Source organism: Rhineura floridana, chromosome 8 (genome assembly GCF_030035675.1).
Source record: "Rhineura floridana isolate rRhiFlo1 chromosome 8, rRhiFlo1.hap2, whole genome shotgun sequence".
In the NCBI taxonomy this organism is placed as follows: Eukaryota; Metazoa; Chordata; class Lepidosauria; order Squamata; family Rhineuridae; genus Rhineura; species Rhineura floridana.
Genome location: NC_084487.1, coordinates 15,999,531 through 16,016,170, shown reverse-complemented (window position 1 = coordinate 16,016,170; position 16,640 = coordinate 15,999,531). Strand labels below are relative to the sequence as shown.

The following is a 16,640-nucleotide window of genomic DNA, read 5'->3' as shown; positions in this document are numbered from 1 at the left end:
GTGGCTGCTTTCTTTCACCCTCACTGAAGTGCTGCTACGACCTGCGCCTGGCAAGGAGGCTGCTCAAGAAGTGTTCCAATTCAGGTAAGTGCAACTGCCAGCAAAGAAGCAGTGAAGCATATCCCAGCATGTAGTCTACCTGAGGGTACAGGTATGGGTCTGGTCACTGCATGTAAGGATGATAACCTGGGAACCACAGGCATGCTGCTTTGGGTTCCATGTCACAAGGCAGAGATGATATAAAAGTAAAATAATAAATAAGCTGTGGTGTTAGGGCAGCTCTGAACTTGGATTGACTGGAATGTTCTTTTCCACAGAGGTTTTTTCAGAGACTGGGAGAGGTGGCGAAGGGAAAGGGAAAGAGAGGGAGAGAGCCTGAGAAGAGCTTTGAAGCTGTGGATCTGACTAGCTTACAGTCAATCTAATCCATACTTTTAAAACTATCTCTTGGTCCATATTTTTAATAATATAATTTTAATATTTTTAATATAATATAATTTTAATATTTTTAGTTATTGTAAACCACCCAGAGAGCTTCGGCTATGGGGCAGTATATAAATACAATAAATAAATAAATCAAGATTGTGTGGCCCTAGTTGATTTTCTCTATGGGTTAACAGCCCTTGACCAAAAAAAGTTCCTGCTCCAACACTTAAAATGTTTTCCTTCCTGAAGTTGCCAGTAGAGGCCACTGTGGTACTTTACTTAATATACTTGACAATCTTCTATTGCCATTTCAATAAATCATACATTGTTCTTGACCTTCCGAAACTTGGCTGCCAGCTGGTAACAAAGACAAATGCCTGGGATATGGAAGGCCAAGAATCAAGGTTGGGGGAGAAAAGAAGAGTAGCGATTCACTGTACAACGGAATCACAACACCACAATCTAAATACATCTCCATCCACACCACGTGTGTCCAACTAACCAAACCAGGCAATTGCAATTGCTAGGGTGATATTCAATGCTAGTCCTAGAGGGAGATATAGCCATGGGGAGGCAATGAGGAACCATGGAAGACGAAGGCAAGGCTATTTACACCTTGTTCCTTGCTCCTGCTCCTCCCACACATGGGTTCCTGGTAGCTCATCTGCTGTGCCCACTGCCCTGTGTGTGCTGTTGTTTAATGCCAGATCAGTGCACAATAAGGCCACACTCATCCATGATTTTGATCATGGATGAGGGTGTGGATTTGGTGTGCATTACCAAGACATGTGTGGGTGAGCCAGGAGGACTTGACCTGGTCCAGCTTTGCCCACCTGGATACTTGGTGCAACACCAGCACAGGCTGCAGGGATTGGGGTGGTGGTGCTGTAGCCCATATAATGTCCATATCTGTCACCAGGAAACCACTGTCATGGCCTGTACCTGGTATCAGGCCAAAGAGACAGTAGACTAGGGTTGCTGGTGGTGTACTGTCCACCCTGCTGCCCAGCTGTCTCCATTGGATTTTTGAATGCCCTGGGGGAGTTTCCAGTGGATAGAAAGGTGACCCTGCTGAAGCCATTGTCATGTTGTGGAACAATGAGATGTGTTGGGCTCTTAACAAGGATGCCCAAGTGCTCTCTCTAGCACTGTGGAGCCCAGTCTGGGTACACCAGTGTGCCAAGGGCAATGAAACAGGCTTGGCAACGGCTACAGCAGAATTGGTGAAAGACACGCTGTGAGGGTGATCAGGCACAAGAAAACATCATAACCATGCCTACTGTGTGGCAAGTGAGGGTGGCGAAGAAGGCCCACTTCTCTGCCTCCATCGCACCCTCAAGTAGCCGTCCAGTGGAGCTTTTTCATATTGTCAGGGGTGTGTTGACATCAACTTCAGGAAATTGAGTTTTAGACCCTTTGGAGCCCCACTGTGAATTGCTTACAAGGCACTTTGAAGGTAAAGTTGCTAGCCTCTGTTGCAATCTTGATGTCCCATCCATATCTCCAGTCACAAACATCCCTTTTTAGTGAAGGTGATTTGAAAGGGTTGTGGTGCAGCAATTGCAAGTATTCTTGGATGAAACAGATTAACTTGACCTATTCCAATCTGGGTTCAAGCCCGGTTATGTGACTGAATTGGCCTTGGCCGCCCTCATGGTTGACTTTTATTGGGTGAAGAACAGGGCGAGTATGACCCTGTTACTCTTGTTTGATCTTTCAGCTGCTTTTGAAAACATTGACCATGGCACCCTTCTGAGCCGACTTGGTGGGATAGGTATTGGAGGTACTGTTTTACAGTGGTTCCGATCCTATCTCCAAGGTTGTTTTCAGAGAAAAGCATTGGGTGACAGTCTTTTGGTCCCCTGGTAGTTGTGCTGTCAGATGCCACAAGGTACCATCTTGTCCCCAATGCTGTTTAACATCTATACAAAGCCCTTGGGAGTGGTCATCATGAGATTTGGGGCAAGGTGTCAGCAGCACACTGATGATACCCAGCTCAATTTCTCTGTAACATTTGGATCAGGATAGGCCGTGGAAGCCCTGGAACAGCACCTGGACTCAGTGGTGGTTTGGATGAGGGTCAATAAACTGATTCTGAATCCTAGCAAGACAGAGGTGCTGTGGGTTGGTGGTTCCTGATAACTGGTCAATTGCCTACTTTGGATGGAGTTATACTTCCTCTGAAAGGGCAGGCTCATAGTCTGGGGGTGCTCCTGGACTGGGATAGCCTGACCACTGTTGTCCATGCACTGGTAACATTCAGGTTGGATTACTGTAATGCGCTCTATTTGGGGCTGCCCTTGAACTTGGTCCAGAAGCTGCAGGTGGTGCAAAATGCGGCAGTGCAACTGTTCACTGTGGCAGGGTATCACTCCATATATGACCAGTCCCTCTTACATACTCAGTCATGCGGGCCTCCTCCAGATACCATCTCATGAGGGGTACATTCAGCACTACATGGGAAGCAGACCTTCACTGTTGTAGCACCTACCTTTGGAAATACCCTCTCCTTAAATATTAGACAGGTGCCATCTCTGTTATCTTCTCAGTGCCTGCTGAAACCTTCCTCTTTCAACAAGCCTTTTAAGTAGAGATCTTATCCCAGTCTGTACCCTGTAGAGTACCCTGGTTTTTAAAGCTGTTATTTTAAAAGATGTTTTAGAATGCTTTAGTGCTTTTGTTTGCTGCCCTGAGCTCCTTCTAGTATGATGGGATATAAATTTAATTAATAAATAGTCCTGCTCAGAGTAGACCCATTGAAGTTAATAGACATAACTAATTTGGTTTCAGTAATTTCAATGGGTCTACTCTGAGCAGGACTTAGCTGAATACAACCCATTGTCCATAAAATTACACCTATGACAAATAGTGATTCCTCCAAGTTACAATACAAATGTGTGTTCTCTCGTCTGCTTTACTGGTAGCTATATAAGGCATAGGGTGATTGACTTGGAACAGGATTCAGTTCTCTGCCATAATACTCATTGGAGTCATGGAATCTGGAATTCTTACTATATTAGCAGCTTGTGCATGGCTGTGGTCATGTGGTAAGGAACAGAAGCCAGCACAACTCCTTAGATCAAGAGATCCTAATCTATGTTGGTGCAAGCAGAGAACATTTTGGCTGTTTTAGAAAGAAAAAAATCCTGAAAATAGAGCCTGATGATTTTTCTACTAAGCAGTCAGGGAGTTTCTTTACTTCATACAACAGCTAGTCGTTGAATGCCATACAGTCTACATGCCACCCTGGGCTCCTACTGGGAGAAAGGGCAGGATGTAACTCTAATAATAAATAAATAAAAACGAAGTTGCTGGACTTTATATTTGTGCTGCTGGGGTTAAAGTTAAGTTGGCAACTAAGCATAGAGAAGTGATCCATTTCTATATACCAGGAACTTACCCCTTTTCAATGTAATGGTGGTTCCATTCCTCAATATAATGCATGAATTAACCATCAAAAGCTGTACAGTCTGCAATCCTATGTTTCAATGGAGTATCAATATTCAAAATTCTCATTATTAGCTACAGATGTAGTTGATTAACTTAGCTGGGCAAAACATGAAAGTTATGTTAATTAAAAAAATGCTTCTTTGTCACTGCTGACATTCATTTGGGCCACAATGGTGTACTATACTAATCTAAGGTTACAGTGTACAAACACAAACAACTGCATGACAAGGACTATAAGGAGCTAAAATTTGTTAATTATGAAAGCACTTAAAATAATACTGATGAAGTTTAGCTTGTTAGCATTTCCACATGAACTGGTAGTACTCTCAAATGCATCCAGCTGAACTAAGATTAGCATATTATCTCTATTCTGTGTCATCCTTATCCAAATAATTAACTGCCAGAACTTAAGTCATTCTTCAAGCCATTAGTTTCTGCTCAGTCTGTCAACAAGTGTCCAATGAACTGTTTCTCAACCTCAAGAAGAGATTTTAGAAACAGAGGCATATATAGGGTTGCCACGTCAGAAGCAACCCAAAACCTGAGATTTGAGAGGCGGGCCCTAGTGATGTCATTAAGCACAATACATTAAGCATCGATCACAGTTGCTTGGAGCATACAATTAAAAAAAATCTGATTGGAAATTAAGATAGAAATCTTAGCTAAAAGATGGAGCCTGGGTAGCGAACATTTAATCTAGCCTACTTGGTTTCAGCAAGAAGGGTTAAGTGCCTTCAGGCCAGGCCAGTCATCAGAAGGTCACTGTAGGGACAAAGGAGCTTAATGTTGTGGAGATGTTAGATGGGAGCTTTGGGGAGTAAAGATGGATGCTCCTGAAGGCTGCAATTCTAAACACACTTACTAAGGGATTAAGCCCCATAGATCTCAACAAGACTGACTTCTAGCAGATATAGTTTGAATTGTGCTGTTGGTAAACCTTGACTAGGGATCCTCTGCAAAGACATGCATATCCAAGCAGGGTTGGCAACCCCCTGCCTGGAATGCCCTGCCCTTATCTTTTAACGTGGCTGCTCCAAACTTCTTTACGGATTTGACCCTTCACTTCAGAAAGAGGTCTGAGAAATGAGTAAGAGTAAGAAGTATCTTATAAAATTGTTCTTTTCAATTCACTCTTGAATGCACATCATACCTAGGGCAGATCCACACCATTCATTTAAAGCACATTCAACACCCATTTGAAGCACATCAATCCCACCACAGAATCATGGGAACTGCAGTTTGTTAAGAGTGGTGAGAACTATAACTGTGAGGGGGAAACTACACTTCCCAGGATTTTTTAGCGGACATTGTGCGCTTTAAATGCGAGTTGGATGTGCTTTAAACATATTGTGTGAATCCACTTAATAAATTTTGCCTGCATGTAAATTGTTTTAATTAATTTTTCAAAATGGAAATGAGCTATAAACTGTAGTGGGTGACCATGGGCTACTCACCATCTCTCAGCCTATCTGCCCCTCAGGATGAAGACAATGGAGAACCATGACCACCCCAAGGCATACTTAAAATGTAGATGAAGTATTATACAACCATAGTGTGAAATCGGATACTTATTGGGACACAGTATGACAAAATATTTATCTAAGCATGACTATCAAATATGTTTATTATTTATACAACCTGTAAAGATATTTATAGTGCAATCCTATGTTTGTTTACTCAGAAGCAAGTCCCAATGTATTCAATGAGGCTTACTTAACCGGGCAAAACTGTACCCTGAAGTGATAAGGAACTTGTTCTTTTAACAAGCCTTTTAAGTTGAGATCTTATCCCAGTCTGTGTCTGTGTTAGAATTGCTTTTTACTATGTTTTTAAACATTTTCTTTAAAAACAAATGTTTTTAAAGCTTTTAAAAATGTTTTTAAAGATGGTTTGTTTTAATATATTTTAAAGTCTGTTTTTATGATTTTTAAAGTGTTTTTAGTGCTTTTGTTTGCCGCCCTGAGCGCCTACTGGGAGGAAGGGCGGGATATAAATCAAATAATAAATAAATAAATTTCATTCACTCAACCGAAAATTCAAAATCATGCCACTTTAAGCTGTTTTGCAACTGTTTATACTTGTTTTATGGTTATTGGTTTTTAAAGTGATTTATTTCTTATTGTGAGCTCCCTTGGTTTCCAATCACCAACCCTACCTCACAGGGTTGTTGGAAAGGACACACACACACACACACACGGGTGTAAAAATACACCCCATATAATCCTAACCATGTCTACTCAAAAGTAAGTCCTAATGAAGGTGTAAAAATACACCCCATACAATCCTAACCATGTCTACTCAAAAGTAAGTCCTAATGGAGTATTGGATTAAATACTTTCATATTTCATAGTCCAGGGTCTGACTCTTGCACAAAAGAGGAAAAAAAAACTTTAAGCCATATTACTTACACAAACTGCAAAATCTGAAAGCCTCCATTTTCTGACGTTGAAATTAAGCTTAGGGATGCCTGGATCAAGAAGTCACAACCTGGCTTCATTTATTGGCTACAATCCTAAAAGATTAGAGCCAGAGCTTGAACAAGTTACTTTTTTAAACTACAACTCCCATCAGCCCCAGCCAGCATGGCCACTGGATTGGACAGATGGGAGTTGTAGTTAGAGTTAGGAGCTGTTCTAAACATCTGTAAAACAGATTTAACAGTCGCGCGGGGGGGCGGTTGACGTTTTGGTGTATATCTCGGGAACCAGACCACTTAGAAACTTAATTTTTTTTAAAATTGAAGCTGAGAGTCTGGAGATTAAGGGGCGCTAGCCGGAGAGGCCCCCCAAAAACTGGAGACTCCGGCCAAAAACAAGAGACCTGGTAACCCTAGGCATATATGGTCCACTCCTACAAACTACAACACAATCTAGATCTAAATTACTGTCCTTAGCCCTCAGACACATGCCAACCAAATTATACAACAATCCAGTAACATACAATGAAGTAGCCATTTGCTTATAAAGATCACAAAGCACATGCATCATTTTCATGATTATGTAGCTGCTTCATGCATTATGTCACATGACCAGATGATTCCACAAGAGAGCTGTTGCATAATGACATAAGATACATGTCATTGAACAAGTTACCAATATAATTATTCTATTAATAGCATTCTTGCAGTATCTCAGTTTTCTTTTTTATTAGTAGTGTTTTCCCAACAGACAGGAAAAAATATCATAAAAGGTGTTACAGCTATGAGCTATCTGAATAGAAGGGTAATTCCAGCAGATTTCACCGGATTTGAATTTAAGTGGTTGCTGCATCGGTTTTTTGGGGGGGAATCTAAATACGTTGCAAGGATAACATTGGGAGGGGGAGAGCCATGTCTGAATGCCACCTTGAAGTCTTTGGAGGAAAGGTGGGATAGAAATGTTGTAATAGTAGTAGCCATACTGACACCAAAAACAGTTAGAAAAATTGTATGTGGCACCCTGATTTATAGGGGGGATGAAAAGAGGTGAGTGCCATCTAAAAACTGGTGCTGCAAGGGTTTACGGTACCTTTAATTTCTCTGCTTTTATAAGTATTTTCAACCAAAAAAAGGTTTTATTCACAATACTCTGGACATCATTTTTATATAGTTGTTAACTACTCTACATCAAAGGGTGAGCAGCAAGCAAGCGAGGATAGATAAAGAATTGTGTTTTTGGTGAAATGTGTGTTTGGTGTCTCAATATAGATATATATGTATAAATGGTGCAGAAACCACCCCTTGGTGAAAGTTTCTGGACTGACCCAGAAGCAACTAAATGTTCTGTGTAATAGGAACAATTTGTGCCACTAAACAGGACTTCAGGTGAGGACAAGGTAAGAAATCATATTTTTAAAAAGCAAGCATATTTTTAAACAGCCAGAAAATTTGCTCACAATTAAGAATTTAGCTGCAAGTGAAGATCTGAAACACAGGCAAAGTCACAGTTGACAAACATTGGTACAACAGAAGAAAAGAATCTTAGTAACTGAACTCTAAAAAATATAGTGAGATCACTGGGGAAAAGCCTCAAACCATTAAACTACATGAAATATTTGTACGCAGTTCCAGGTTCTGGAATTAAAATCTTAATAAGAAAAAAGTAGCTGGGCAGTGAATTACAGCATACCATGTCAGTCAGGAAGTCAAGATACTACAACTCATTTGAGAGTGAATCCCAGAGCATCCAACCTTTTTGAACAAAGGGGCACATCTGAAAATCTGATTTGCGTTCACTAATAAACCCATTTCAGACAAACAAAATAGACCCCACCCCCAAATAGGCAAAATACCCACCCATGCCAAAACAACGTAGACAAAAAGCAGGTCACCCCAAATATCATTTTTATAAATAACTAATTACAGAGAGGCAGAAGGCCTAGGCAAGCACCAATGAGGTGTCTGTGGGTGCAGTGATGCCCATCAGACACTGACTAATGCTAGAGTCCCCAGTGTAACGTTTTTCCTCATTCAAATAGAATTCTCTAAAATGTCTAAACATGTATATTTTCATAAAATGCATTACTGGCAGTGTACAGATATCAATGCAATATTAAACAAGCTTGACAGTTTAAAAACTGTAATTTTTTCAGATGACTATCTCTAGGAATTGTGAGAGAAGATATATTTATTGATTTGTAAAATGGGGTGGATGGGTGTTAAAGTTGGCATATGCACACAATAATACTGAAATGGAAACTTTTCCATCCACATCACTATAAGTGGCCGTTGTACCTGCCCAAAGCAGAAAGGGTAACAAAAAAGAGCCATTAGTTAACTTATTTAAAAAGTGTCATTTTTTCCAATGCACTTATACCAGAATCCTATCCATGTCTACTGAGAAGTAAGTCACATGGAGCACAATGGGACTTAGTGCAATCTAATACATGTCTACTCAGAAGTAGGCTTCACTGGGTTCAATGGGACTTACTCCCAGGTATGTGCTTACTGGATTGCAGCCTTGCTTACAGCTAAGCGTGTATGTTATTTCCAACTCAGCTCTAAAACTGCTTCGAAACAAAGCACCAGTGTTGTTGGGGTTTTTTGGAGAAAGACTTAAAAAATATATTTTAATGGATTGTTATTAAATTGGGGTATTCTACAGCAGATTGGGGGGATTGTGGGAGAGGGTGAGAAGGTACAGTCTGGTGGCACAAAACTAGATTCTACCCTGCTATTTTATTTAAACTGCCTGTCTTTATCCCATGGGTATAGTAAACTTTTCCTAGCAATCAGTACATTGATATTTTTACAATTGTTGCTTGAGCATTTTCTATTCTTTTTAAAGTCTTAATATTCTTCATTTATTTATTTATTATTTATTTATAAAAATATTTGTATACCTCTATTTTGTTAAAAACTTCAAAGCAGTCTAAAACCACCACAAAATAAAAAATATTAATATAATAAACACAAAGGTCAATTAACAATCTAGATGATTCACAAGGACCACGGTGGCACTGAACCCAATGGAGCTTACTTCTGAGAAGACACTGTATTGTATTGCAGCCTAAATTAAGCAGTGGTATTGGTATATACAGCATCAACGATAGAGCAAGAATGTTAATTTTAACTACACTTATACCACTTATTTAGTTTTAGTAAGACTAGTAGACAACCAACATTTACAGTGCAATCCTATACATGTCTACTCAGAAGTAAATTCCCTGTATGGTGTAGTGGTTAAGGTGCCGGACTATGACCTGGGAGACCAGGGTTCGAATCCCCACACAGCCATGAAGCCCACTGGGTGACCCTGGGCCAGTCACTGCCTCTCAGCCTCAGAGGGAGGCAATGGTAAACCACCTCTGAATGCCGCTTACCATGAAAACCCTATTCATAGGGTTGCCACAAGTCGGGATCGACTTGAAGGCAGTCTATCACCACCATATATAGGACTGTAGCCTGAGAAAAAGTGAATGTGGTAATAGGTCAAGTTCTATTCTAGCCTAACAAATATAAGGCTATAATTACTGATAATCTAGTGAGTCGATAATGGAAACACTTTTAAAAGTGACTGCCAAAGCTTAACATAAATCCAACCTTGCAACAGGTACACTGGCTAAGTGAAATTTGAATCTGCTGTATAAGGTTGCTACTAAACAAAAAAACTCTCTATGATGGATCTAGAATGCTAAAATCCAGCTAACCCGCTGCAGTTTAGCTTAGCAATAGCCATTTCTGGAAACTCTACAAGGTACATACATGGTTCACTAAAAACTATAAACTGTTACAAATGGAGCAAGTGTTATTTACCTCCTTCAGTTTCATATTACAAGAATTTGGTGACTTTTTAAATACTCCCTATACAACCCAGGAGACCAAGGTTCGAATCCCCACACAGCCATGAAGCTCACTGGGTGACCTTGGGCCAGTCACTGCCTCTCAGCCTCAGAGGAAGGCAATGGTAAACCCCCTCTGGATACCGCTTACCGTGAAAAGCCTATTCATAGGGTCACCATAAGTGGGAATCGACTTGAAGGCCGTACATTTACATTTTTATATGTAACTCATACATGTAGATAGCCTACTACTTGCTCCCATATTTCCCCCTTATACTCTTGTATTTTCACCCTGCAGCCTTGAGTCCTTTTCTTTCTTGCTGCTAATGATAAATAGGAAGATACAGCCTTGTCATATTTTAGCAGAAGCAATCTACCCAGCATACAATATGCAAAAGACCATACCTCAACTGCCATGGCATAGTCTTGAGTGTATATGTCCTCACTCACCCATCCAGGTCTTGGCATCTTACATTTGTATGCTTGGGCATTCTCTCAATAGGTGAATACATGGACATTTAAAGGGTTTTCTCCCATGTTATTAGTTACAAATTACAATGGAGAAATTATTTCAAGCATGATGCAAATTATAGTTGGATCACACCACATCATCAAAGCTATGCAAACAGCCTCCAAGCCTAAATTGACAATTTAAGCAGTTTAGTCACTATTTACTATTTCTGAGACTTCATATAATTTAAAGAAATTAAACTCACCTAAAGTAGAATTCTAGAGCAAATATTCTATTTTAATAAGATTCTTTCATGTAACTATTAACCTCAAAGAGACTCTCTTTTTTATCTGAAAAGAATCCTTTAGTACTGGGAAGGTTACTTTGGATGCAAATATAAAAATATGATCAAATACTGAGCAACAAACCAGAAGACAATAAAACAAATCATAAGGAAGATTACAGATTATTATTAGTTAGAAGTGGTAATCACTTGTTATCTGATGGTCTCCAATCAACTTACAACACATTAAAAACAAAAATACACAATACCATAAAAACAGAACAACTGCTGTAACAGCCACAGGAAACTTGGCAGCACACTAACAAAACATCATCTCAGTCTATCAGATACCTGGGAAAAAAGATGTATTTATCTGGCACCAAAAAGATAAACGGTGCCAGGCGGACCTCGCTAGGGTAAGACTTTCACAGACAGGGAGCCACAAATGAAAAGGCCCTCTCCCTTGTTACTATACACTGGGTCTCCCTCAAAAAGAGGACCTAGGGCAGATCTAACGGTCTGGGCAGGTTCATACCAGAAGAGGCATTCCAAAAGTAATTGGGATCATGAGCCATAAAGAGCTCTATAGGTCAAAACAGCATTTTAAGTTGGGTTCGAAAGCATACAATTAGCGAGTGTAGTGGTAACTGAATCGATATTACATTAACTGTTTGCCTTGAATCTGTCAAACGTTAGGCAGCCACATTCTGTGCAATCTAAAGCTTCTGAACTATTTTCAAGTGCAGCGCCATGTAAACTGAATTGCAACAGTCCAATCTTGAAGTTACCAGAGCAGAGACGACTGTAACCAAGTTATCCCTGTCCCAATAGGATTGTTGTTGGGCCATCAGCATAAAATGACCGAAGGCATTCAGTGCCACCAAGGCCACCTGTGCCTCAAATGATAGCAATGGATATTATTATCCATTATTAGAATATACTCACTGTCAGTGACGTGGGGTAGAAATTTTTTCAAAAACAGAATTTTCTTCAACGCCTTTTCCCCCTGGAAATCTTTCTGTTTCATACGTTGACTAGTAAATGAATGGATGCCAAGTGCATATCCAATATTAGGCAAGCTTGGAAGTTTCAAAATTGTAATTAATGTTTTAGGTGATTATCCCTAGCATGTATGTGAGAGAATATATAAATATATTTATTTATATATTTATATTTTATAAGTATGTGTCCCTGAGTTGTAAGAAGGGGGTAGGGGGATTTTCAGAACAGTTCATTGGGAATGATTATATATTTATTGTACTGATTTTTAATGATTGTACAAGTCTTAGTGTTTATGGTTTTATTTATTTATTTAATATTATTCTACCTCTTTGGACATATATTCATAACAGTAGTATTCCTAACTTCTTAAATGAATGAAACCAAAACAAACTCAAGTTATTAATTGAATTCACCTCATTGGCTGTGCAGGTCAAATCAAAACCAAGGCTCAAAAGTGGAAGAGCACTGAACTTTGCTGAAAAAGATGTGTGGTTGTCAGCATATCACAGTCCTTTAGGATGATAAAATGTTTGTGCAAACAGTTTTCAGCATCTTTGCTTTTGGTAAGTTCATGCTATTGTTACATTTTTACAAGTATTCCAACAAAAACCTTTACATAATCTAACATTTAGACCGCATTATGTTCATTAATTGTCCCCTCCCCCCAAAAAATATTCAGGTCATATACTTGGGTACTAGGACAAAAACTAATATGGCGTGCTTTTCATGGTTTGTTTACTAAATACAAGTAAAATAAACATACTAAATTAGATCACTCCAAGGTGTAAGAATTTTTTCCAATGCAAACTGAAAATTTTCATTTTTTCCAATGCATATTCAAAATCTTCCTGAAAGTCCATATCACTGCTTGCTGTGTTCTTAGAAGCACAAATGTTTGCAAGTATAACAGACCTTCAGTTGATCACAGCTATAACACCCCTAACCAGGAAACCAAATGAGCTCTGGAACTCCAAGAATAAAAGTATTTAATGCCAATGTCAGGCAGATACTCCAGTCAAATAATAAAATGATGAAATACCAGCTACAAAGCAACTTTTATGGAGATCACAAGATGTTCCAATATTAATACCAGCTAAAGAGCCAAGACTCTCTTACTGTCAGATCTGCTTCTCTATATTTATAGCCTACCCCATCCAAGAGGCCAGGGCAGACTCCCCCCCCCAAAAGATATTACTATAAATGCATCTCTTGTCAAACAGCCCAGCAGTAAGGCACTGCAAGAAGTTTTCTGGCCAGCATACAGAAGGGATATTTTGTATGATGTTTTATATCAACTACATTTTGTGGATAACCTTTCCCTTCCCACATGTTAAAATAATGCAATTGTACACCACAAATCTAGACGCTAAAATGATGAAACTGAGGTTGTCATACTTTGGACACATAATGAGAAGACACGATTCACTAGAAAAGGCAATAATGCTGGGGAAAACAGAAGGGAGTAGAAAAAGAGGAAGGCCAAACAAGAGATGGATTGATTCAATAGAGGAAGCCACAGACCTGAACTTACAAGATCTGAACAGGGTGGTTCATGACAGATGCTCTTGGAGGTCGCTGATTCATAGGGTCGCCATAAGTCGTAATCGACTTGAAGGCACATAACAACACCACAAATAAATAAAGCTTAAATTAAAGCTGTTTAACTGTCATCTGGACCTTTCAGTCCATCATCTCACCATAATAAAAACTGTGTGACAAAAGTTTTAAAAAGTTGGAAAGGTAACACTGCCCCTGAAAAGAGTTTTGAGTTGTATCCAATGCTAGTAGTCCCAGTGAAATTAATGGACATGACTAAAATATATTCATTAGTTTAAATGGATTGACTCTGCGTAGAACTTAGTTGGATACAAACCTATGCTACCATATTCACACTTTACTTTAACCTTTACTTCTTATGGGCCACATCTGTACAAGAGTTTATTGATACATTTTCCTGGGGTGAAAGTCATGGCCTAAAGCTGTCCAGGTGCTTAATTCTTCAGTAGGGTGAGGAAGATTTGAAAAGGACATCAGTGTTGTTTTAGGGGAAAAAACAAGTAACTGCAATGTGCTCTCAGAAGGAAGAGACAGAAGAGCTTTCTCTTATCACCCATATCCCACAGCTTTATTACCAGAATATCCCTCTCCAAAGAAAAGTGCTTTCGGGAAAGGGTGGAGGCAAGTAATCGCCTCCCCATATTCATTTGTGCTAAGAGAAATGCAAGTTTTTCTTTATGTTTCTCCTGAAAGATGAGGGAAGAAAAGAAGGTGGATTTCCTCAATTGAGATCTGTATGGGTGTGTGTGCTTGCTAGCTATATGGTACCCCTTTCACCTCTTAACCTACCCCACCCCAAAAGCCTGCATGGGAACTTTGGGAAGGTTAGCCCATACTAAGGAGCCCATCCTCTCCCCATTGTAAACCCCCTTGTTCCTTTCCCCCCTTACTACAAGCCATCATGTTTTACTTTTATGTTGTTGTTACTGTTGGAGGTGGATCTGAACTTTCAAGAATCACAGTCCAATTCAAGGGGATGGGGGGTGAGAAAGAGAAAAGACAAGCCCTGCTGAGATTATGAGGAGGGAGAGAGAAGAAAGAGGTGCTTTCTGGGAAATGTGGACGACCAAATGAGAGAGCTGGGCAATTCCTTCAGGCTTATTTATGTTACCCCCCCCAAGTTTATATACAGTATATGTATAGCCACAATATACACACCCACTCTCCCAGTCTTGTACCCTTCAGACTCCGAGTACACACCCTATACCACGCAAACAATACACACACACCGAGAGATTATCCTTCAGGCTACACTGCAAGAATATAGCTCAAATTCCGAATTACACATATAAATACACACACAAGTATATCACACAAACACCCCCCCACACACACACTCCTCACCACCCTGTGTCCTCAGACCTGTACTAACCCGAATCATGCATTTACATACTCCCATATGAACACACCACTCAAACACACGCGCGCACACACACACAACTCCTCATCCTGTATTCGTCGGGCCATATTACTAGAACACAAAAATGACTTGAAGAGTCATTTTCCCCCTTCAAGAGGGAAGAACTGGGAGATCGAGAGAAAGGACCGTTCCTGCCGCTGCTCCTCCCTTCCCTCGCTTCACCACAATGGCTGCTCGTCATCTCTCCCCCTCCCCACCAATTTGCCTCCTCCCCTTCTCTTCCTCTATTGCTATCCCCCAGCCCATAACCGGCCTCTCCTACCCTCCTCCTCCTCAGCCGCCGCCACCACTACTTCCCTCAGGTTCAACGAGGCCGCAGCTTCCTATCCTTCCTCGCCCCCCTCCCCGGCCCCTCTTCCCCACCACCCCCTTTACCTTAAGCGTCACCTCCTCGGGCTTCCAGTCAGGCCTCAGTTCTCTGAGGAGCTGAAGGGCTCCGTGGCGGTAGGCCAGCCCTCCGCCGCCGCCGCCCGAAGGGTCTCTCTCGCTGACGACGATGTCCAGCTTGGGCACCTCGGGCGAGCCGGGCGGCACATGGATGTAGTTGGCCATGAAAGAGGAGAAGGAAGGCGCGAGTGGGCTCCGAATCTCAACGGCAGCGGCGCGAGGCGCACGAGCGGTAGCAACGACGTCGTCACGCGAGCGGCGCAGCCGGCAACTGAACGGCGCGAGGCCAACTAGCGGAGAGAGGGAAAGAGGGGAGGTGCCACAGCCGGAGGAGAGGCGCTTTTTTCCCCCACCCTCCTTTCCTTGTCTTTCCTGTTCCTCGGATGGAAAGGAAGCGCCGCCCACAGCCTTTAAAAATTATTATAATTAGCGAGCTCCCCACGCCTGCCTGCCTTTCCCACAAGGCTCTCTCTTGGTCAGGTTCGCTGTCTGGCACGCGCATGAGCAGGGCAGCCTGCGAGCGAGGGGGCGGAGCGTACTCGTCTGGGTTGGGAGTGAGAGGTGGGCGGGTTGGAATGCTGCTCGCTAGTTCCCTCGCTTTTTTCCCCTCGTCCACCGCTTCCCCATTCAAGTACATGCAGTGGTACAGGATGGCATGCAGAGAAGTATGTTTTTCTAGGCTCCCCTCTCATTTAGCGTGAACAAGGAGGGGTTTCCTCTCTTCTTCCAGCCCAGGCAGCGCAATCCTGTACATTACTATTAGCATTTTCGCATGTGTTTTAAATTGTTTTTATATTGTAAAAATTCAAAGTTGTTTCATAATAATTATGAAAAACTATGGACAGAGATTAAGAAAGATTTGTTAAAATGGGATAAATTACAGTTGTCATTAATGGGTAGAATATCTGTAATAAAAATGAATGTATTGCCGAGAATGATGTTTCTATTTCAAACAATACCTGTCATATCCTCTGATCTACCTTTCAAACAATGGCAAAAAGATATTTCTAAATTTGTTTGGCAGGGGAAAAAACCAAGAGTTAAATTTAAATTATTACAAGATGCGAAAGAAAGAGGAGGTCTGGGATTACCAAATTTGAGACTTTATTTTGCTGCTTGTTGCTTAGTCTGGATAAAGGAATGGATTCTATTGAGGAATAAAAGATTATTGGATTTGGAGGGTCACAACCTGAAGTGGGGATGGCATGGATATCTATGGTATGATAAAGTAAAAGTTAATGTGGATTTTAATAATCATTTTATAAGATGTCCTTTGTTGAATATATGGAATAAATACAAAACAAGGTTTTTTTCAAAAATACCACTATGTGTTTCAAGTCAAGAAGCATTTTATAGAAGAGAAATGGCTGGAAAAGAGAAATGGTTAACTTACCAAGAACTATTAG

The 16,640-nt window shown here is 40.8% G+C and overlaps 1 protein-coding gene across 2 annotated transcripts in view; it reads right to left on the bottom strand.

Moving 5' to 3' along the window:
- ETNK1 (ethanolamine kinase 1) overlaps positions 1–15,632 on the bottom strand; it is a 47,697-nt gene extending 32,065 nt beyond the window's left edge. The window contains exon 1 of one of the 2 annotated variants that reach the window (XM_061638406.1): positions 15,223–15,632. In XM_061638406.1, coding sequence (XP_061494390.1) covers positions 15,223–15,399 — 177 coding nt within the window. In that variant the 5' untranslated portion in view covers positions 15,400–15,632. The remainder of the gene's footprint in view (positions 1–15,222) is intronic. The other variant, XM_061638405.1, reaches the window with a different exon arrangement.
- Between the last annotated feature and the right edge of the window lie 1,008 nt (positions 15,633–16,640).